The following is a 24669-nucleotide window of genomic DNA, read 5'->3' on the forward strand; positions in this document are numbered from 1 at the left end:
AATGATTCGCGAACCCGCTCCGAACTCCCGAACTGATTCAAATGCAAGACATTGATTGCATGAGATTAAGTTTGTAAATGATAGCCTGTGTCCTTTTGTAGTGTGCACATATATTTATCATCAAACTGTGATAACTGTGACTAAATTCAGTACGTCTGCCATATGTTGCCACCCCTAAAAAATTCCTGCCCCCTTCTCGCCACCCCATCAATATCTTTCTAGATCCGCCCCTGGACATTACTATAACAAAATAGCTGGAATGTAGTAAGACACATTATAAATGAAAGAATGAAGCAATTTCTGCACATTTAACACATCCATTTTATGTTTTATGAAAGCACTAAGTCGGTGTAGGCTGTGCATCAGAGTAAATTCACCATGGTGAAATGAGTGTAAAACACGACCTTCTGCATTGACAAAACAGAGACCTATTTCGATCCATCATGTGTGAGTATATTTAAGTAACTAATGTTGTGTAGGCATGCGAGTGTGGGTTATTAGCATGTGTGTCTGTGTGATTGCAAGGATCAGAGCAGGTTAATCGAATTCTGGTCTGTGCTGTATGATAATGAGCAGAACAGCAGCAACATACACTCATCAGTCCTGGCAGGTGTCACCCGCAATGAATCAAGCTATGAGTCTCTGTGTGTGTGTGTGTGTGTGTGTGTGTGTGTGTGTGTGTGTGGGAGAGAGACGGAGAGACGATCCTGAGTCACACAGAAGGACCTGTTCGCTGGTATTACTCAAATGTCACCAGACACCGTATAAAACACTGTCCAGCCCAGTGTAATGAACAGAATTACACACTGGTGCATTTTAATAGGCTAGGTAGCTTTCTGCTTTTGGTAATTACTAGGCATTTATTTCTTGCTTATGTAAATTAGCAGGAAATGTTTAGAGTTTCTGCAGGTATTGAGTGGTTTAATCTAAATGCAGCTGTTGTGTGTAATTTCCGTGTCACTGACAGCACCAAAAAATAAATACAATAAACATAGAATTAGCATTTTGGCTAAGGTTCCTGTTTTAATGTGTTTGTGAGAGTTTTTAATCACCCGAGATGAATGCATTTAAATTGGAAAGTATTTTTTTTTTTTTGTCTAAGTAGAATATGTAAAGTAAAATGTAACAATATAAATACTAATTATTTAAATAGAAATGTATTACATGTATGATGTTTTGATAAATAATTAATATACAAATATTATTAAAACAAATAAATTCATCCCAAACTTTTATCTTTTCACAGAATATACAAGACCTTAAACCACCAATAAATACATAAATAAATGATTACAGTTCCTTTAGCACTGATGTATCCTGTTATAATAATAATAATAATAATAATAATAATAATAATAATAATAATAATAATAATAATAATAATAAACTAAACATTACATTTACATTTTGTCTCAGGTTTCTCCTTCAATATACGTTTGTGAGATGTTTTCTCAAAATCAATTGAGTTGTGAATATTAGCATTGTAATTTAACTTATTTTACACTACAATACTATTTTTAAATATTTCTTGTTTAATAAATATTTAATACATTTGAATAAATTATTGTTATTATTATTACTGTTTCTATTATATAATTATACAAGTCCCTAGAGAAAATACAAATATTTTATCTATTTATTTATTTTTATTGATTGATTGATTGATTGATTGATTACACTCCCCCAAAAATAAAAATCCCTCCACTCATTTATCAAATAAAGCTGTACATTCCTGTATCTTTTATTTTGTTTTAAATATTGCAAAAGATCATTCAGCTCTGTTAGACTATAAACTTGCAACTTTATATATAGAGCTGTGTAATAATACACTTTGCAACAATATAAACAATAAAGCAGCTCAGCTACTGAGATCTATCAAATCACTTCACTTCCCAGCTGACGCAAACACACAGCGTTTAGTCAAAGTTTCTCTGCTGTTTAGACTGTTTTTCAGTTTGTTTTACAGTTGTGATGCATTTCTCCTGGTCTCTGACAAGGATGAATGAGCAGTCGCATCACTGACGGATTGCTTTCGGCCTGAACAGACGCAGACACACAGACAGAAGTCAGAGCGATGCTTTCTGTTATCCAGAGCTGTCAAACACACACTCCGCGTCCATGACTGAGATCTGGACTCTGTCTTACATCTTATGGCCAAATTTAAAGCCGTGCACTCCTGCTTTTCATGCAACCAGACCGAGCTGGAGCTGCTTTGAAAAGAAGAATGTGAATCTGTGAAGCGGATAGAGACTCGAGGCTATAAACGCTGCCAAAGTCGATTTTAAAGATATTTTAAAGTGGGTTGCATTGGGGTTGAATTCATACAGAGAGAAGTCAGAAGGCAGAGCATTTTCTTGGCAATAACAGAGAGATGATGCATTTGAGATCATGCAATGCATGGACTCATAAAATGAAAAAATGTGGTTAATATTACACATACCAGTATCCATCCAGCATTATAAAGTATTCGTATGAATGTCTATGAATACTAACGACATCGACATCACAAAGCCTCCTCTGTTAACATTCATATAACGTCACAGCACTGAACTTCTTCACTCTGCACACATGCACAAACACGCATCTCCAGCACACAGAGCCTCCTAATTGGTTTATCATTCAAGTATTCTGGCACACAAGTGGGGCATATCTTAGTTCTCCACGAAATTGAGAAGTCACATAATAGAAGGCAATCATTACTCAGGTGCACGTCTGTGGGTATAAAGAACAGAGAAATATCCGGAAGGCCTCTCGGTCAGTTCCAATCCCAGCATTGCAGAAAAATGCTAGCTTTAAAGGTGAAAACGGTGAGCTATGAGCTATTAGTAAAGCTCTGTCAAATGACATTCAGTGTAGAAAGTTCCAGAACTAGTCCAGCAAAATGCACATGGATGAACCTGAAATAGTTTTACAGCACACAATCCAGGAATACACAAACATCAAGAGAAAGCACAGGCCTGACCTCACTGTCACCTGCAATCTCCTTCAGGCCAAACACACACGACAAGACAGAAGCTGCTCGCCCTGAGCGCATTCAAAGATCCACAGCAGAAGAATCCAGCACTCAGTCCTGTTTTAAAACACTTCGTACGGTTACATAAACACGCAACGTTATAAACAAGCTGGAAGCCGCAAAGCTACAGGAGTTTCTGTGGTCTGGACACCAAAATTAAACGTTGGGAGGTCTTTCAAATAATATAAAATATTTACAAAAATTATATTATATATCTGAAATTGCAATAAATATGATTATTTAATATAATATAAAATAAATATTTTCTAAATCTTTATGTATGATAACAGTATTAATTATAATAATAGTAATTAAAGCATATATAAATCTAACAAACATATATGTTATAATATAATATAAATATACGCATTTATATAAATATGCATTTATTTTATTTTAAAAAATACCATAAAAAACGAAAAGAAAAACTTGTTGTACTCTCGTCAGCCACTAGGGAACGGACAAAATTCACCTTGGAGAACAGCATTTTACCGTAAATTTGGGATTTGTTGTTTGATCAGTAAACAGGCCTAGAAAAACAAAAACCTGACGGAGAAACCAATGTTTGTATTTTTTCCAGTAGTATAGAAAGCAACAATTAACATATCTGTTGTCTCGTTCTTTTTTCACAAAAATACGTTTTTTTTTTATTAATTTGGACTGTAACCCCGCTAACAGAACGTTCTCTCAACATTATGAACATTATTTATACACTGTCGATGGAATATATATTTTATTATGAAACAGTTCATTTGAATGTTTGTTAAAAATATTTTTTTAAGAAACATTTACTGTAAATAATGATATAAATAATTTATATCATATAAATCACTTAACGTTTACAGAAATCATTTCGTTTTTTTTCGATTTAATGTTTAGAGAATATTGAGAAATAACTTTTGCATAACTTAATGGGAATGTTCTTAAAATATATTTCTCTAGAATATTTATTTAGAATATATTTTGTTCACGGAGAGCACAGTTTACTAACTTATTAATCAATTAATTCTTATAAATAATAACATTTTAATAACTAAATTATAATGAATAAAAATACATATATATCATATAATTTTTTTAGGCTTGTCACATTTTTTCACTCTAATTAAGTAATTAATTAATTAACTGAATTAATATAAATAATTTATTATTGAATAGTTAAATTATCATTTATATCATAATATTTTATATACTTATATTTTAATATAATATTTTGAAAATATTTTATGTTGAGAAACTATTCTGATAAAAACACAATATATTCAAACTCATTTTTATATCACCTTAAATAATTCTGAACGCTTTGTTTGCAGTATAATGAATAGTTGCTTTCTTATTCTAGAGTGTTTTTGATTGGATGAAAATCTCAGGGGAAGAGTCATAAATATTTTAAGTTTCATTTGGTTAGTTTGCATAAATAGCTTCTGAGTTAATAAACATGGACTAATATCCACAAAACTGGAAATCTGATTCCACAGGTAATAATTTTGATTTCAAATTTGATGATTAGTGCAAAAATATTGGTACTTCTAAACTTCTGTCAGTTCCAGAACAAAGCATTCATTGGTTTATGAATTTGTTCACTAATATTCCCCAATGTGTTTCTGTGGTGGAGACCGGCAGTGGATCTTCAACCGGAGCGAAACGAGGAAATCATCTTATCTCAGGTGCTGGGAGAATCTATTAACTTATCGATCTGGTGCCAGATTTAGGGGAAAAAAAGGGAATTCCTGATTTTTTAAAGCCCTTACCTTCCCAACACGTGTCCATACAGTGGTTTGGAGCATCGGATTTGTTGATCTAATTGCTTTCTGTGAGATAAAAGCCTAAAGCTGTCGCTCTGAGATGGCCAAGCTAATGAAGCTATTGATTGATCTGGCTCGACTTTTCAATGTCTATCTCTACTATGTCCTTTCCGTCTGTGGTCTCTCTCTCTCTCTCTCTCTCTCTCTCACTAAATGTATTCAGGGCAGTTTAACAGATGCTGAAGTCTCTGTCTGAGCTGAAAGTGTTGAACAGATCTGATTCTGTCTTCAGAATGATTTGAGATGAGCAGGGGAGGATCTAGAAAAATATTGATGGGGTGGCGAGAAGGGGGCAGGAATTTTTGAGGGGTGGCAACATATGGCAGACGTATATATACTGAATTTAGTCACAGTTATCACAGTTTGATGATAAATATATGTGCACACTACAAAAGGACACAGCTATCATTTACAAACTTAATCTCATGCAATCAATGTCTTGCATTTGAAACCGTTCATATAAGGAATAAGTGACCATACCCCATAAGCACCACACACTCACTAATGCATACAGTATGCATCGACATGTAACTAAGAGCATTATAAAAGATTCAGTGTTATCAATATGTCAATTTATTATAAGAAACACAAGATTTTAACAGCCATTTCCAGCTGGGGAGACTCAACTGATTTTCTACAGTTTAGTGTTAATCATCATCTAACTCAACCAGTCAAGAGCTACATTTAGCCTTAGATGTTATATGAATATGATCCCTGAAGCATAGCTTTTATTAGCTGACAATAATAATAAATAAATAAACATTATAGGCACAAATACAAATGTACTTTTAGAAATTGTTTTTGAAAAAATATGGAGTTATTGTTTTGGCAAGTTTAAATTAAAACTTTTATGAAAACTTATTCCTTTAAAATAATGTTTTAGTATATTTTTTAAGTATATTTTACTAAGCAAATAGCATAATCTATATATGATTTACAGATTATTTTAATAAATATCAAACATTTAATTCAATTGTGCATTATAGCTGACACCTACATGAACAATTACAGTTGTTTTTATGACTATAAGTCATTCTCCTCAAATGCTACTGACGTTAGAAAAGTGTATACCAATATCCCATGTAACTTTAGAGACGGTCCCTTAATTTGATACTCGTCCAACGTCAAGCCAACTTTATGCTGTTTTTTTTTTACTTTTAGTTTTCTTTTCTCTTCGCTGAATTGGATTCATCCATCAATTATGAACATTCAGCAGCAAACATGAGGTGCGAGCGGTCGCGAGCGCGGATGGGAAAATGGAGGACGTTTTTTTTTTTTTTTTTTTTTTGGAGCGACTGGGATGGTGCCCCCTTCAGGGAGTTGGTGCCCTAGGCAGATTGAGTCAGTTCGGGAGTTCGGAGCGGGATCGCGAATCATTTGAGTCAGTTATGGGGATGGCGAATCATTTGAGTCAGTTTGGGAGATCGGAGCGGGTTCGCGAATCATTTGAGTCAGTTATGGGGATCGCGAATCATTTGAGTTAGTTCGGGAGTTCGGAGCGGGATCGCGAATCATTTGAGTCAGTTATGGGGATCGCGAATCATTTGAGTCAGTTTGGGAGTTCGGAGCGGGTTCGCGAATCATTTGAGTCAGTTTGGGGATCGCAAATCATTTGAATCAGTTTGGGAGTTCGGAGCGGGATCGCGAATCATTTGAGTCAGTTATGGGGATGGCGAATCATTTGAGTCAGTTTGGGAGTTCGGAGCGGGATCGCGAATCATTTGAGTCAGTTATGGGGATCGCGAATCATTTGAGTTAGTTCGGGAGTTCGGAGCGGGATCGCGAATCATTTGAGTCAGTTTGGGGATCGCAAATCATTTGAATCAGTTTTGGAGTTCGGAGCGGGATCGCGAATCATTTGAGTCAGTTATGGGGATGGCGAATCATTTGAGTCAGTTTGGGAGTTCGGAGCGGGATCGCGAATCATTTGAGTCAGTTATGGGGATCGCGAATCATTTGAGTTAGTTCGGGAGTTCGAAGCTGGTTCGCGAATCATTTGAGTCAGTTGGGGAGTTCGGAGCGGGATCACGAATCACGAAAGATTCGCGCTCATAAATGTTCAAATTGGCCATAACCTTTAATTCGTTGCTGCCAACTGGGGTGGCAGCAGGGGTGGCAAGGCTTTCTTTTATGCCACCCCGGTAGATCCGCCCCTGGAGATGAGCACAAACGCCAACATGGTGTCATAATTCCCAGCGGGAAAACCTGATTTTGTGTCAATCAATGAATCATGGTAGACGGTAATTGCTCTCTGTCTTTCCAAATATTATAGACTGCCTGAGATTGTATGATAACTTCATTTCCCATCACTACAAGACAATAATTAGGTTTTTATTAATGTTTCTGTAAAAAAAGTGTCTCTTGGCCACCAAAGCTGCATTTATTTAATTAAAAATACAGTAAAAATAGTGAAATATTATTACAGTTTAAAATAACAGTTTTCTGTGTGAATCTCTGTTAAACTGAAATTTATTTCTGTGATGCACAGCTCAGTATCATTCCTCCAGTCTTATATGCTGATTTGCTGCTTGAGAAACATTTATAACTATTAGTAATATTCAAATATATGTTGATTTGTATGTAATATATTGCGATTCAAATGTTGGAATAAAGTAAGATTAAAAAAAGATAGATAGAAAGAAATTAACTCTCTTATTCAACAAGAATGCATTACATTTATCAAATGTGACAGCAAAGTAATGCTACAAATGATTTATATTTCAAACAAATGCTGTTCTTTCTATCCTGAAAAATGAAATGCATCATGGATTCCATTAAAATATTGTGCAGCACAATTGTTTTCAACACTTATAATAATCAAAAATGTTTCTTGAGCAGTAAATCAGTATATTAGAATGATTTCTGAAGATCACTGAAGACTAGAGTAATGATACTGAAAATTCAGCTGTGCATCACAGAAATAAATTACAGTTTAACAGATATACACATAGAAACAGCTGTTGTGAATTCTAATAATATTTTCCCATTTTTACTGTAATTTTTATTCAATGAATGCAGCAAAAGAGACTTTATTCAAGTGGTCTTTTAATGAGTAGTCATGATGAAATACATAAAAGCATAACTCTTACACACTTATTGCAGTGGCACTAAAGCTGCCTGTGTTTGCCGTTTGTTGACAAAACACAGAAACCATTTTTTAAAAATCTTTTAAAATGTTTTGAAATGCAAGACTGGCAGCATCAATTCCCAGATTTGAGTCAATCTTCATTTCGATGAAACGATATTGACATTAAAATCCAAAGATCAATCTGTTTAGCTGTTGATGATTATTTGCCTCTCATACAATAATCCCAATAATCTTGGGGTTTTTACTTTGTCAGATTCTTTTCTCACAAAATTCAAATAATAAATGTGTTTTCGAAGCTCTTTAATATGGCACGACGGATCGAATATATGCGGTACGTCCCATATGCATCAAAATTTTTCTAATTCATTGCATGTTTGAATAATGTTACATTTTTGTTTTTGTTAAATATTCAAAATATTTATATTTTAATTTAATAATTTAAAAGTATTTTAAAACTGTTTGTGTGCAGTTTATATGATTATATACAACTAGTTAATCTTTACTGAAGCAGAATCGAATCAAACTGAATCAAGAGCTTGTGAATCAGAGTCAAAGTGATTCAGTAATATATTGTTATACTGTTTTAAATTGTTAAATCAATTGTTTTAATGTTCCTAATTATTCATGATGGTTTGTAATATGATTTTCAGTGCACAGTTTATCAAAACCAAGTTGATTGTTGGCCGATATTAGACATTTTTACAATTCATTTGCATTAGTCAAGTAAAATGTAATTAAATTTTGCATGCTCTTTTCTTCTGTTTTCACATCTTGATTACCTTTGCCATCATCTTGTATGCTCGATTGATGTTTAGCAAATCTCTAAATTCATAATTTTTATACTTTAATGTTGTGATACCTAAATTCGCATCCACATTCTTTCAAATGGCAAATTTGACTTTTTTGTCTTTTATTTATCATTATAAGATGAACATGCAAGACTATCAAAACTTCATTTTTACAGATATGTTTGGCAATGAAAGAGGATGAATAGAAAAGTTCAGAGAAACTGTCATGTGTCCCTGAGTCCCTGCTGTTGCCAACACTGTAAAAACTGTTACTTAAATTCAACTCAAAAAAATTAAGGCAACATTTTCCAACTACTTTTTGTAAGTTTAGTGAACTTCTTGGTATTTTGAGTTGGTAAAAATCAGTATTATGTATTTTACTGTATGCTAAAAAATCAAGTAGAGTCTACAAGATTAAGCAAAACATTTGAGTTTAACCATTGTGACAAAGAGCAGCATATTAACCAAATCATACTTAGTTAAAATAAGTAACATTTAAAATAAAAAATTAAACTTTTTGATTTTAATTCATTTAGTCTCATTAATTTAGAAAAATTATTTCTTCAATCCACTTGAAATAATTAGTTAGCATTGCCATAACTTTAATAAATAAGGAAAGAGAGGTATTTGTTTCCAATTCCAACGTTTATTACAAACTAATTTTCTGTAATCAACTTTAATGTTAATGTAACAATAATGGTAATGTAAACATTTTAACATTAAAAATTACAGAAACTTCTGACCTCATCTTTAAGTGCAGAATGGAACACCTTCAAAGTGCAATCTGTGTACTATTAACACTGACATTAAAATACAGTGACTCTTGACCTGAGCAATTTACATAAAAGGACTGACTTTAGTGCACAGTACAGTACCTTTTCATATGTATTAAAACATAAACTAATACAAGAACATGTTTTAAGTACAATCTGTGCCATATTCTACTAAAACATTTGACAATGAAATAAAGGGCCTCTGACCTCAGCATTTGACATAACAGAACTGAGTCAAGGGCTCAAGTGCCCAGCAGCTGGAGGCTTATCCAGGAACTGAAAAAGTCTGTGCTTGACTACCACATTTTTCTCAGTTAAACTGCCCACCGAGCAAGAGTGGTGAAGCAAAGAAAACAAAAATTAAACAACAATCTTACATATATCCTTACAAGGACATTAAAATAAAACACAGGGAAGCCGGATCACGGCATCTGACACAAAATAACTGACTTCAGCTTCAATCCGTAAGTGCACAGTACATCTTAGTATGTATTAAAACATTTTACCATAAACTGGTTTATATAACAGAACTTCTGAACTGCAGCCAATTAACAAATAAACATTCAGAACAATCTTCTGAAAAGCTCTCTGAAAAACACAATGAGATTGCCATTTATGAGTGCGAGGCTGGCATTTGACCAACTAACTCAGAAGTTTGTTTTTTAGTGTCATGAATCGGGAGGAAGGTTTTGGGCGCAGTGTGTCAAGTCCCACAAAAAGTCTTTGGAACACCTCAAATGTTTTGCAGAGTTGTGGTGGATACTGCAGGTTCAGAGCATATGTCATCCCCAGAAGCAGGCAACATGCCCTGGCCAGATTTCCAAGATCAGTAAGCACTGGGATTCCCTCAATGATGATGCCCACTGCATCTGGTTCACGGCAGACGTATATCTGCATATTGCTCATTTTCAAGTCCTCGTGGACACTGCTCTCTGTTTTTCCCTGTACGAGACATAAACAGCACAATAAGTGGCAACAGAAAACGATCTTCAAAAGCCTTTAATAAAATCACACATAAAAAGTTCAGAAAAGGTTTTAAGTTTGGTCAAGCCAGCTCTTGCACAGAAAGCCTAGCCTGTTGAACTGGCTTCATAGTACAACTTTCAGTACAGTCTCACTTGACACAACAAACCTGCTAGACTACATCACATACACAAGTCACCTCCAAGGCCTAAATCCTTAAAGGGCAGAGGGGTTCAGCTGGTAACACATAGGTGTGGTTAAGTAAAAGTATCTGAAAATGCCACTCTTACAGTTATATCATCAGATGATTATGACTCCTGCATTAATGTAAAACAAGGATTTTACTTCTGTGAAGCTGCAGTTGAAAAATATGACAGTATTTTTTAAATCAAGTCTACTAGTCACTGGAAGACCAAAAGGTTAATTTTGGACACTGGTTCCTGCACATACATTTGGGTGTTTGTAGGTGTGTTTTTGAACCTTTGACAGATCCAGACTAGCCAACTCTACCCAATTATAGTATATGTTCTATGTCCCCAACTCCAGCTCCGTACTAAACTCAGACAGACCTAAGATTGATATCTGAGGAATAAGTGTCCCCCCCCCAAAAAAAAACGAACTATGCTTTTTAAACAATACTTACATAGTAGTCAGAGATGAGCTCTTGCCCACTCTCTCCCATGTATTCAACGAGGCATCTCAGAGTCACGTCTCTCTTCTTCACCACAGAGGTACTTGGATCCTATAGTTGGTGAGTGAATAATGAAAAACTGAATCTTGCAGGCAATATAACAACAAATATACAATGCCATTATCAGTGTGGGTCTGTACTACTGCACGTCCTGATTTTGCTTCGATGTGTTCCTAGGTCAACATATTTTGATGACCCTGGAACAACATTTTACTCCAAAAATATATTCTTAACCATATCCCTACACCTAAACCTAACCTTAACCATGAATAATCCCTAAAATCAGAGGAAATGATAGATGAATGACACTGATGTACAAGCACCAAACACTGATTTTAAGCGTAGACTTCACAAAATCTATAAACTGGTTCTTCAAATCTGATTGGTTAATCACAATGTTGTTCCAGGGTCAACAACCATGTTGTCCCAGGAACATGTCTCACTTGGTAAAATCAGGTTAGGCTGTACTACTACCTATTCAACAGAGCTCAATTTACTATATATATATATAAACTTAAAATTAATTAGGATTCACCCAATTAGGCAAGACAAGAGAAAGTACTTATTGTATTAATATGCCCCTGCATTGTTACACTTTTGCCTCACCTGTATCAGTTCCATTAACAAGTTCTTGATGCGTTGACCAACCGCTCCACCCTTCGCACTAAACAGGTCAAGAAGTTTTGGAGTGTACTTGTCCAGCTGGGACATAAACACTGATTCTAGTGGAACTGCAGCACACCTTCGGAATTCTTCATTTATCTGTAATACATCAATTGTTTGACTGTTATTTGGAACACTCAAGATGTGTAAAGAATTGGCAACCTTTCATTTTTATGAAATCCAATACTCCATAAAATATGTTAGGTGGGTCTTCAGTATGTGTTCAGCAAAAAGTGCGTCTAGCATCACATAAACTACTTAGTTCACTATTATTTGCCTTTTTTTTTTTTTTTATGAGTGAGCAGCATGTCAGTAATAAATCATTTACCTGGGATGGTTCAAAGAGGGCAGGCCATCTTTCTTTAAATTTTGCCACATCTGGGGACTGGACAACCACTTCCATTCTTCTCCAGCTATATGTCCTGGCCATCATGTCATTTATGCTTTTGACATCCCTTTTCTTGCTGGCTTCTATTAGGTCAAGCCTCACATTCTCAAGGCTGCTGTCTGTTTCACCAGAAGGGTGCTGAGGCAGGTAATTTACTTCTGCCCTCTTTGGTTTCTTGATGTTTTTAGCAGGTTTTCTGTCATCTCCCATCTTGTATTTCATTGAGTTTATCAGGAGTTCAGGGCTTCCCAATGCTTTACGTTTGGTACGATAGTTTCCACATTTGTATTTCAGGCTTTGTTGCCACCCATAAATTCCATTAAAAGAGCCAGGCTCCTTCAAACAGGGATGCTTTTCTATTAGTGCCTGTGCTACTGCAGACCTCTGGGCATCATTGGGGTACGCTGTGTAGCTAAACATGGCCTCTGCCAGGCGCTCCAAGATATCCGCTTTGACACTGGGTGATGTCAGTAGGGTGCCATCTCTTAAATAAATCTCATTACCTTGACTCAAAGCCAGCTCAGTGTTGTGTGAGAAAGTTGGAATGGGAAATAGAGCAGGCCATGGTTTTTGCCTTTCAGAGGGTGAAGGAGACAGAATCACAGTATCATCTGAGCCGTCAGAGTGTGTCACAGTCTCGGATAAAGAGTACACACTGGAGGTATCAGGGGTGCTTTCCTGGGGAACAAGGGTCAGTGTTATGTTTAGCGGTACACACACTACTTTCAGTGTGTCTTTATCTTTGAGTTCCTTTGTGGTCGTTAGGGTGAAAAAGTCATCAAACTCTTCATCTTTGTACTGAAGACTGATTTCTGTGGTGATGGCAAATTGTTTTTTGATGGCTGCAACCAATTCATCCACAGTTGAGGGTATGCCACTGTTGAGTGTAAGTTTTTTGACCTCGTGATCAATGAGGACCCGGAATCTGACTGTTGGTTCCATGTCTAGAAAGACATAAGAAACAAATATGTTATACAAAGTCATACTCAACACTGAAGACAGATGTGGCGCTTTAATGTCACCATGAGCTTTCCTGCAACAATATAGGCTGACAGGGGACAAACATCACTAAGGTTTTGTTGTTCAACAAGAGTTATGTGATCGGTCTTCTCAAGATGAAATCCACGATAGTGTTCATCATACCAGGACATGAGTGTTTTCACAATAAAATGCACCTTTTCCCCAAAAAGGGCAATTTGAACAATCTCTGCAAAATCAGGAAGACCAGCAGTACAACCATAGGCCACGATCATGCCTTTTGAGTACCTTGTTCCATGGAAGGTGACTGTATCAGCCAGCTGTACTTGAGACTGACAAGGAAACAGATGCTTGATTGATTCCTGAACATTTACATGCAGGACATCTAAAGGCACTGATGTGACTCTTACAACACTCAGAGCAGGCACAACTGTTGTGGAATGCAGGTGGTGACTTATCAAAAGCTGATGCTTTGTGGCCAGAGAAAGGAGAATGTTCTTAAAGTTGCCAGTATGTCTCACAATCTGCTTAAATTGGCTGTGTTTCGCTTCAAACCTCATTGTCCAGAAAGCAATCACAGGTCCAAAAGCATTTATTAATGCAGGATAGTGTTCTAAGAAGTGGTGCTTTGGGATTAACCCTTCATTAGGAAATACTTCTTGGAATCTGTGTCGGTGTTCAGAAATTTTTGAGTCAAGATAAGCAACACTTTCTTTGTTGTGGACTGGGGCAACGACAAGTTCAATAATGTCTTTTAAAGACATGAGTAGAAGCCAGGCTGGATCATTCAAAGGTATTCTGTGTCCAATAATGAATGGCAGCAGTCGTATGAGGGCCCAATTTTCATGAGCGTTTCCTCCAATCTTCTTTTTTGAGGAAAAGGTTGTAGGCAATGGCTGAGGACAATCAGTTTTGTCAGCCCATTTATACGGAAATTGTGTGATGGCACTGTTAAGTTCACTGAAAGTGAAATATTTCTTTGAGATAAAAACACTGAAGCACAGACCCAATTCCAAGGGAACGATGCCTTCAAAAGTGTCGTGCAATATATCGGGTGGATAGCCAGTCACACAGTGGAAATAGCTCAGATTTTCAGTAAGTGGGCAAGCATTTTTTACACCGTAACAGTGTGTCAAAGCAGGATTTTCTTTAACAGTCAATAAATGAGTGGCATGATTCTCTTTGGTCCGAGCAGGAAATGCACCTGACCTCACCTCCTTTCTTTGAAATTCTGATCGCTCTCCAAGGCAAAATCTACAAATGAATGGTCCACAAAAATTTTCCACAAGTCCACAAATTGAATGTGCCCCAAGATTATCAGCGACTACAGAAAACACAGAGCCTTTAACATGTTGTCCAACACTGGAAATGTAGACACCGTCACGCTCCAAAATAGCAATGTCTTTTAACAAAGGAGCAAGCACTTCAGCGTAGCCAAATCTTTTGATGTCAACTGCTTTGCATAAAAGGGCCAAGTATATGGAGTTAAGAGTGGATCGCGATGAATGAGGGATGTTGCCAAAGACCCAGTATATAGCTGTGATTTTATGCTTTTTTCTTGATGTTCCCAGTGGGTTACAAATTTCAAAGTCATCTACATACAGCACAAGTGCAATTCTTAGCTCTTCAGAATAAAAGGGATTCTCTTTATAGACTGTACCATCACAATATGATCCATATTGAATATTTGACAACTGGTCCTGTTCTTTACTCAGAACTTTTTCTCTAAGATTGTCTTTACCTAAAATCTGAACTAAGGACTGGAGAATTGGGATATACTGGAAACTTCTCTTTTCATTTGGTTCAAGGATGTATTCAACGGGCTCAACAACTGCAAATTTTTCTTTATAATACTGTCGCCTTCTAAATGATGATGAAAGAGGACCACCAGCACTAAGTGCTGTGCTTAGTGGATTTGATTTGCACAATTCTTCCACTAGAGATGTTACAAACGTGTCAGCAATAGAACAATTATTTTTCTTTAAGTGTGAAACAACAATATCTCTTATTGCAGTTATGGATGCAGAACTTGCTATGAAGTGAAGATCATCTACCAGTTCATCAATGCACCGAATTGAAACATTATGAACACTTTCTAATTTCAAAAGGAGGGATGCTATGTACTCTACAACCACATTGCTTCCATCATCCTCTTCATAGTGAGCATGTGAGCGAGAGACTTGATAATTGGAATCATTGTGATCATCATCCTCTTCAGAGGCTTCAAAAACAAGTGACTCCTCCTGTTCAGTTAACTGCCTTTCACAAATAATGCCTGGTTTGAAATCTTGTGAAGCATGTGGCGTATGCTTCCTGTGTTTGTGTGTCGCGAAAGTCCCATACACATTTGTTTGGTGATCGCACCCTGCAAAAACACACTTTACAGTCTCATTATTCTTCAGATGATGACCAATGTGTTCAAAAAACTCCTTTTCGCTAGGGAATCCAGATTTTTTACATAATAGGCAGGTAAAGAAAAGAGTTACTTGAGGTGAGTTAAGTGAGTCAACTGCTGGATGTTGTCGTGATAAGTGACAGCGGAAGCTACTCCAATTTTTAAAAGAGCATGGGCAGTCCATATGTATACAAGGCAAGGCATGGCTATGTCCAAAGGTCCCATGATGCAGTCTATAATGTTTTAGAATATCAGTCTTTGCTGGTACAACAGCATTGCATAATTTACAAGGCCATCCCATCTGTCATTAAAAATTAGAAAGGGATGATAATTTAGTTATTTTTTTCTTTTTTCCCCGACTCTCAATAACTGACTCTTGGTTACCTTAATTCCCCTAAATGACAGATAACAACAAACCTCTGAAACATTTACCTAAATTCCACCTACTAAAGAGCTTACCTACTCACGTGAACTCCTCCTCCCAATTGATCTGATGGTCTTCTAAAGAAGCAACACAAATGAAAGTAGAGTTTATTTATGAAAATATCAGGATCATTGATGTTATTGCAATGCAAAAGAAATATTTAATCTTTTAAATATTAAAAGATTAATATTTAATTATTAATCTCAATGATTAATTATTAATCTTGGCTAAATTTTTTTGTGATTTTAATATGCAAATGACAATTTGCTGTTGGTGTATTAGCCTGAAACAACACGCTCGCCAGATTGTTTATCTAAATAGCCCTATGTTGTTAGAAATGCATCCCATGCAACAAGAGATTAACACAGTTGCCAAATTGCTTTATGTTACACTTACTCTCGCATCAGCTATTGTGTAAACAGTAGGGTTGGGTACCGTTCACATTTTAATCGGTATCGGTACCTGCAATTCGGTACCGGTACCCAATGGTACCTTTTTTCGGTACTTAAGAGATACATCAATAACTGTAAAGAAACTGTAAGTTATTTATAGAAGTGTTATTGACATTATGCCAGAGCTGCCCTGGTCTGCCATTGTCTGTGATGTTTGTTCACTGTAATATTTACCTGTAAATATAGGCTATAGCTACTTAATTAATTGAATGAATAAAAACAACCATATTTTTATTTTTCTATTTTTAATTCAATTTCTATAAAAAGATTTCCCACAAATTCTGTGTTGTGTATTTTCTGGTAATCAAATGAAGATAATATTAATTTATACCTGAAACTTTTTTGTCAAACAAAGCTGCACAACTGAGCTTTATACTGTTAAAATCAAAACATGGAAAATTTTTGATATATTACTTAAAAAATAAAGTGTTGATAGTTTATAATTATTACATTAGTTTTAGTATCATTATTACATTGAGACATCTCTAAACTCTACTCATCTCTGTTTCTGTGTGTGTATGACATAACGGTAGTTTTTCTCAAATGAAACGGTAAAATGCTGATGAAGTGACTTAACTCTCAGAGCTGCTCTGGAGATGACGGACATGCGTTTATGTCCTCGTATGAGACGGAAACGCACGATTTTCACGCGAAATGTGGTACCGATTGATTTAATGTGAACTGGTACTCGGTAGTACCGACGTAATTCGGTCGGTGCCCTTAAAGGACCGAGTTTGGTACCCAACCCTAGTAAACAGTCACATTTAACTTCTTACCCACATCATGAATGACTGCCTAAAGCCTTGTTTATACTTTCGCCTGGCACCGCAGTGGGAGCCTCCGCTGACTGCGCGCGCATATCTCCAAACGGACGAGCCATTTACTTCAGACTGAAAACCAGATCATAACACTGATTTAGAGGCGCAAATTGGTTGTCTGTGTGATGATGAGATGTACTAATATCCGTCTGCTCGGGCAGATTCGGCTCCAAGTCTTGCATCTTTGGATTGTAACGTAGATGTTTTTGCCGCGCAACCACACCCCCCACCAAAAAAAAAAAAAAAAAAAAAAAAATCCCGGTTGTACGCGATTCACGTAACGTTAAATGACCCAATTAACCAAGAAAACGGCTATTGTCGCCGAAAAGCGACAAGTTTGCAGGTCTGACTACAAACCTAGCAGTTCACGTAACTTTTAATGTTAATGTCAAGACCTTCGGTGAGGCCTCATGCGGCGCCTGCAAAACTGACAAACAAACCAGGCGAAGCTTTTACATTTTATAGTTCAATAAATGCGTGCTCATTCGGCTAAAACCTAACTTTATGCGATGTAAATAGTTACTTACATCGGTTGCACGTTGTAAAAGACCCTCAAAAACTCCACAGAAATCTGAAACTGGTCCGTTACAGGTGACAACGGACAACGATCTCGTTGTTCTGCTGCAGCATGTGGGCGGGTCGTGACGTTTTATTTTGGATATAAACACTTAAATAGAGTTTTGTAGAAGCAATTTATTGTGAAGGTCAGTAAAATCATTTTTTTGATAGGTAATAATAAGTTACAAAAACATTCACACTTTTTACTTATGTAAAACTTAAATTAATTCAAAAAGAAAAGGGAATCAATTTATTGGAATAAATATACTTTTTAAAATAAATTCCTACAGACAACACCCTTGAAGGACTTTTTACAGTGAAGTTTCTTTGGTACTTAAATCTGTTAATTAAAGCACAGTCAGACTCGCACTTTTTTTTTTTTTTTTTTTATAAATTATAATTAATGCATTTCTGAATGTTTTTTCAGCTGTTGCTTTTAATTTGTGACTGCATAGGATTATGAAGTTGCTATATGTTGATTGGAGATAAAAATTTTTTTTAATGAAAATAAAGTTTCTTCAGAATGTAGATGTAAATGTATTTCTTCACTGAAATTGCAAGTACATTTTGCAAGTAATCACAAAGTAACACTTTGAATAAAACTTGACATTTTGAATTAGAAATAAATTAAGTATTTTCTTATAAAGCATGCTCCAGTAATCTTTATAATTCTTTCATTTATTTAATTATTACAGTGTAGCAGTTGCTGAATTGTTGATTGGTTATTTTTAAAAAAGCGATTTGCATTGCTAGTTTTTACATCTTTGATTTGGTTTCTGTTTTATTTATTTTTTTGTTAAAGGTCCAAATGTAATGTAAATGTATTTCTACACTGAAAATAAATGTTGTAGAAGCTATTTTCACTTAGAAACTAGTAGTCAATTTCATTAATACAAATAAATGGCAAATAATACATTGAATAAACATAGTATTACTATTTTCTTTGAAAAACATATATAAATATATTTTACATTTTTATTAAATTTTTTCCTTTCCTTTTTTTTATTTTATTTCCTTTTATTTTTATTTTATTTTTTTATTATATATATAGATATTTTTTGTCTCCAGAACATAGAAAATTTTGTTTTAGGAACCATTTAAACTCTAGAATCAATAGTGAATGAGAAATAATTACAAAGAAACATCTCTGACACTGACTAAAACAGGAAGTTATAAGTAGAGGTTTTTTTAAAATTATTTCTACAGAACATGAACCGGCTTCCCATCTGATGGTTAATGAAGTTGTTACATAAATGTAATTTAATTTCTAATACAAAAATACTAATTTAAAAGGTTATTCGGTGGCATCTTGCAGCAGATCTCTATGTGGTTCCTACTGAACCTTTTAAGAGTATTTAGTGTTGCAGAATCGCTCATAAAAGCAGCTTTTGTGTAAAGAAACGGCGAGTTTGCTTTTTCCTGCAGCGATGTGTGTTTTCTGTATACAGCTGTGTAAACCGATCAATGCAGCCTTTCATGGAGAAACCTCTCATCTCCAGCCATTAGCCTTTAAATCAGTATCAAATCACAAACTCATAAAGCCAAATGCAAATGCATTGTTGCAAAACAGAAACACACACACACACACACACATCTCTAGGATTTTGTGCATGTGTTATATAAGTATGCCATCTTCAAGAAGACATCAAAGGAGCTGCGTTTGCTGAAACTGAGCACACAACAGCCAGCGAGTCTCTCTTTACACCTGAGAGAGACAGAGCTCTTCTCTTCCACGTATATCTGCATCCGACAGGAAGACTGATTAGAAACAGGAAGCCTCCAGATGTTCCGCTTCATGCTAATGCATAATGTTCTTTTCCTTCCCCTTCCTTTTGAAGCTAGAGCTGGTGATGTCCCCTTTCTTGTGATTATCATCAAACATCATGCCAGCAAGTTTATTTCTACTGTTTGTTTTTACTGTTTGAAAGGTACTTGTACTGATGATCCGAAATTTGGAATAATTACGATATTTTATGTTTTAGAAAGGAGTATCTTCTGCCAACCGAGACTGCATTTATTTGATCAGATATACAGTAAAAATTATTCAATATTATTACAGTTTAAAATCATCTGTTTTCTGTGTGTTTCTGTGTTAAAGTGTAATTTATTTCTGTGATGCTCCGCTGTATTTCCAGCATCATTCCTCCAGTCTTCAGTGTCACATGATCTTCAGAAATCTTAAGAAAAAAAATTATTTGGAGCAAATAAAATCCCCCAAATAAAGCAAGTTATTAATTCTTTAATTAACAGAAAGTTCAAAAGAACCACATTTATTTGAAATATAAATATTTTGTAACATTATAAATGTTTTTACTATCGCTTTTGATAAATTCAATGCGTCTTAGCTGAATAAAAGCATTAATTTATTTTAAGTAATCCCAAAACAGTACTGTATTTAATTAAATAACTTATCAAACTTGATATGTGTGTGTGTGTGTGTGTGAGTGTGTGTGTGTTTGAGTTTGTGTGTGTGTGTGTGTGTGTGTGTTTGAGTGTGTGTTTGTGTGTGTTTGTGTGTGTGTGTGTGTGTGTTTATTCGAGTAAATCATATTAATACAAAGAAAGCAACATGACTGAATTGGGTTACACCAATAAAAGTCATTTTAATAATAACATTTATTTAATGGCCATTTCTCTCGATGTCACAGCAGGTTTGAAAGCGAAGCGTCTCTCATGAAGCCGTTGTTCAGGTAATCAGTCTCTAGGTTTGGCGTGAGGATAATGTCGTATCCCTCTCTCAGCTGTTATCAGATGCTCTGGAATTGCACCTTGATTGTTTTTCGTAACGTCCACTGACATCTATTTGCAAGCTCCATCTTTTTTACGAGACGACCCCTCTTCAATCCCAAATCAAGCAATTTATCTCCGTAAACAAAGAGAGGAAACTCTGGAGTGTATTGGACAGAGGCCTAATGGAAATGAATCATATTACTGTGATTCAGGAACACAAATTAATCTGTTCACCATTTCTCCACAGGCCTAAAATATCATTTTCTGTACATTTCAATTTTCATTGCAGTTTTGATTTTATGGCACGCCAATTTGGAGATAGGTGGAAAAGGTCAAGCAGAGATATTCATAAAAATGAGATTTGCATTTCTTGAATTGTTTTCCAGCATAAAAAATGCATAAGATAATACAACTATTTCTGTTACCCATACGATTTTTTTCTTTCTTTTTTATTTTAAGAACGAATTTAATGCAACTGAGCTGTGTAAGGTTTATTTTTATAAAAGAAAAGCATTCTTATGATGTCTATTTTTTATTCTTCAGTTTTTGATGAGAAAAGTCTGAAGAAAATGACTTTATTCTGTGGGTTAAAAAAAGTCAGGATTGTAAAATATCAAGTTGCAATAAATGAGATACAAACTCAGATTGAAAGAAAAAAAAATGGTAAAAAAAAAACAAAAAAACAGTTTTATTGGTTTACCATTCTTTGTCTTTTTATTTTATTGTTTTGTTTTTCAGGCCTAAAGTCTGACCAGTTTAAATCTACAAGCAAAGAGCCATGTGTGTGTGTGTTTGTGTGTGTTTATGTGTTGTTTGTGTGTGTTTGAGTGTCTTTGTTTGAGTGTGTGTGTGTGTGTGTTTGTGTGTGTCTGTGTGTTTGAGTGTGTGTGTCTGTTTGTGTGTTTGTGTGTCTGTGTGTTTGAGTGTGTGTGTGTGTGTGTGTGTTTGAGTGTGTGTGTGTGTTTGAGTGTGTGTGTTTGTGTGTCTGTGTGTTTGAGTGTGTGTGTGTGTGTGTGTGTTTGAGTGTGTGTGTTTGTGTGTGTCTGTGTGTTTGAGTGTGTGTGTGTGTGTCTGTGTGTTTGAGTGTGTGTGTGTCTGTTTGTGTGTTTGTGTGTGTCTGTGTGTTTGAGTGTGTGTGTGTGTGTGTGTCTGTGTGTTTGAGTGTGTGTGTGTGTGTCTGTGTGTTTGAGTGTGTGTGTGTCTGTTTGTGTGTTTGTGTGTGTCTGTGTGTTTGAGTGTGTGTGTGTGTGTGTCTGTGTGTTTGAGTGTGTGTGTGTGTGTGTGTGTGTTTGAGTGTGTGTGTGTGTGTTTGAGTGTGTGTGTGTGTGTGTCTGTGTGTTTGTGTGTGTGTGTGTTTGAGTGTGTGTGTGTGTGTGTGTGTTTGTGTGTGTGTGTGTGTGTGTGTTTGAGTATGTGTGTTTGAGTGTGTGTGTGTGTGTGTTTGAGTGTGTGTGTGTGTGTGTGTCTGTGTGTTTGTGTGTGTGTGTGTGTGTGTGTGTGTGTGTGTCTGTGTGTTTGTGTGTGTGTGTGTGTGTGTGTGTTTGAGTGTGTGTGTGTGTTTGAGTGTGTGTGTGTGTGTGTGTCATCAGTGTGAGATCAGAGTGTTTTTGATGTTCTGAACTCGTTCACAGATTAATTATGTCACTCCTTAATTACTGAGATCTGTAATTGTTACTGCATACTAATTGCTCATTAATTTGTCCTTCAAAAGTCATTACACAAACCCTCGAACAAGCAGGAGACTTGTGAAATAAATCCATCCATCCATCCATCATTTTATTATATTGTTGTATTGACTTTTCATCGTTTCGTTCATGCTGTGATTTTTTATTTCTATCTGTTGAACATGAATTCTATCATTCTTTCACTTATTTTATTTCTTCTTTATCATTATTTGTTTCTAGGGTTTTATCGATCTTTGTACCGTTTTTCGTTGTATTTTCTTGTGTTTCTTTCTGTCAATGTGGTTTTTTCTACTATTGAACCATTCTATATTTATCTTTTTTATCTTTCTCTTCTTTCTGTCATTGTATTATCTTTCGTATTGTTTAGATTATATTGCAGCTTTGATACAGTGATCATCTCGTGGTGTCACTGCTTCATTATCCTGTAAACACTTTCATCCGTCCTGAAGGAAATGAGAAGTAAGCCATCCCTAAATCACGCTGGATGGGTTTGGATGGAAACCCGTATAAACCTCTCAGGGGTGTGATGTGAGATGACAGGCCGAACCTGTCTGCAGTAATGAGCTTATCTGTTTAATGCACGTTTATTTGAAGTGTCTGTAATCCTGTTTATTTGCTCCTCTGTCTCATCTCCTGAAGTGATGCTGCAGTAATGTCCTGGATCTGGTTTCCCCGTCATGTGTCTGTGTTCATTGTGTTAAACTGTACCTGTCCCGTGATAGCGGCGGGGTTTGTTGTGGGAGCAGATTAATTGGGCATTGTTGATGACCATGACTCTAGACCCTTGTGCTTGATCAGGGTTTCACTGAGCGTGTAATATGTGAGCGTGACAGCAGCTGGACGTATCTGTCGCTTGATGTCTCTGAGACGGTCCTCATTTTCCCCGGTATTATGTGTTTGGGTTTTGTATTGTTTCTTGACAGAGAGAAAATGCATAAATCCCTTTACTGTGATACAGGGCTGCATGCTTAGTTTTAGAGTGCATTAAAAAACTTTAGATGCCACAATGAAAATTTATCAAATTGTGTGCCTTTAAAAGAAGGGTGTGTGTGTGTGTGTGTGTGTGTGTGTGTTTGTGTGTGTGTGTGTGTGTGTGTGTGTGAGTGTGTGTGTGTGTGTGTGTGTGTGTGTGTGTGTTTGTGTGTGTGTGTGTGTGTGTGAGTGTGTGTGTGTGTGTGTGTGTGTGTGTGTGTGTGTGCTTTTGTGTGTGTGTGAGTTGAATGGGTCAGAATTATTGATTTTTCTTTTATGCCAAAAATCATTAGTTTTTTGATTAGTTTGATTAGTAATACGCATTGCTAAGAATTCATTTGAACAACTTTAAAGATGATTTTCTCAATATTTCGATTTTTTTTTTGCTCCCTCAGATTCCAGATTTTTCCAAATAGTTGAATCTCAGACAAATATTGTCCTCCGAACAAACCACACATCAAGAGATGATTTATTCAGCTTTCAGTTAATGCACAAATCTCATTTTTCGAGAAATTTACTCTTATGACTGGTTTTGTGCTCCAGGGTCACATAAAGAACAATCGAAAGAAGTATAAGAACTAAACTCTGAAACTATAGAGAGAATGATAAAGCAATAAAACAGACAGAACGATAGAAAGAACCATAAAATTACAGAAATAACTCTAGAAAACACTGCTAAAACGATGTAAAATGAACGAAAGAATGATAAAATGAAATAAAAAAATAACTTAAATAAAAAGTTAAGCGATAATTCATGTAGTAAAGGTTATAATTAATATTATGTAGTTTGTTCTTGGTTTCAGAGGTTTAGAGGATGACAATTTGACAATTTGACTTCTTTAAAAATAATTTGGGATTATTGTGTTTTCTTGTATGTTATGTTTGGGTTGTTTTAAATCAGAAACGGTTTCTTCTTTTTTGTGATCAACATTGGTTCACAAAAACACAGCATTCTATTAAAACGATCCTTTTAAAATCTAGTTACCTGTGTCTGTGTCATAAAAGCTATGAAATACAATGCTAGAAGCTGTTTCTTAGAGAGGATTGTTGTGGTTCAGTTCACAGGGGTGAAGGATGTCCAAACATTTGGTGAAGCAAAATCACGATGAGTTTGTTTCTTCATCAGATTTGGAGAAATGTAGCATTGCATCAGTGTCTCACCAATGGATGTGGATGGGTGCCGTCAGAATGAGACTCTGATAAAAACATCACAATAATCCACAGCACTCCAGTCCAAGACAAAATCTGAAACACATCCAGCATTAAGAAATTTTTAATTTAAATATGAGTCTGTAATAACACTTCCTCCAGTGAAAAAGTTTTCTGGTCTGAATCAGGAGAGAAATCTGCGCTGCACTAAATCAATGTGTGTAATATATTTTGATGTGAGAGACAACAGGAGAGATGACGGTGAACTCGAATGATTTATGATTGCTTTGAAATTTCTTGGAGAAGAGGAAAAGAGATGAAATATTAAAAGCATAC

General features: G+C 35.6%; 1 protein-coding gene across 1 annotated transcript; it reads right to left on the reverse strand.

The window, feature by feature from the left end:
- Nucleotides 1–9170: 9170 nt before the first annotated feature.
- Nucleotides 9171–22984, reverse strand: LOC113058954 (uncharacterized). Its single transcript, XM_026227200.1, has 6 exons — nt 22921–22984; nt 13242–13580; nt 12113–13116; nt 11728–11883; nt 11074–11172; nt 9171–10409 (listed from the first exon to the last, which is right to left on the reverse strand). Exons 1-6 carry the CDS (start codon nt 22982–22984, stop codon nt 10110–10112), a joined length of 1962 nt encoding a protein of 653 aa, XP_026082985.1. The 3' UTR covers nt 9171–10109.
- Between the last annotated feature and the right edge of the window lie 1685 nt (nt 22985–24669).

Source organism: Carassius auratus, chromosome 40 (genome assembly GCF_003368295.1).
Source record: "Carassius auratus strain Wakin chromosome 40, ASM336829v1, whole genome shotgun sequence".
Lineage (NCBI taxonomy): Eukaryota > Metazoa > Chordata > Actinopteri > Cypriniformes > Cyprinidae > Carassius > Carassius auratus.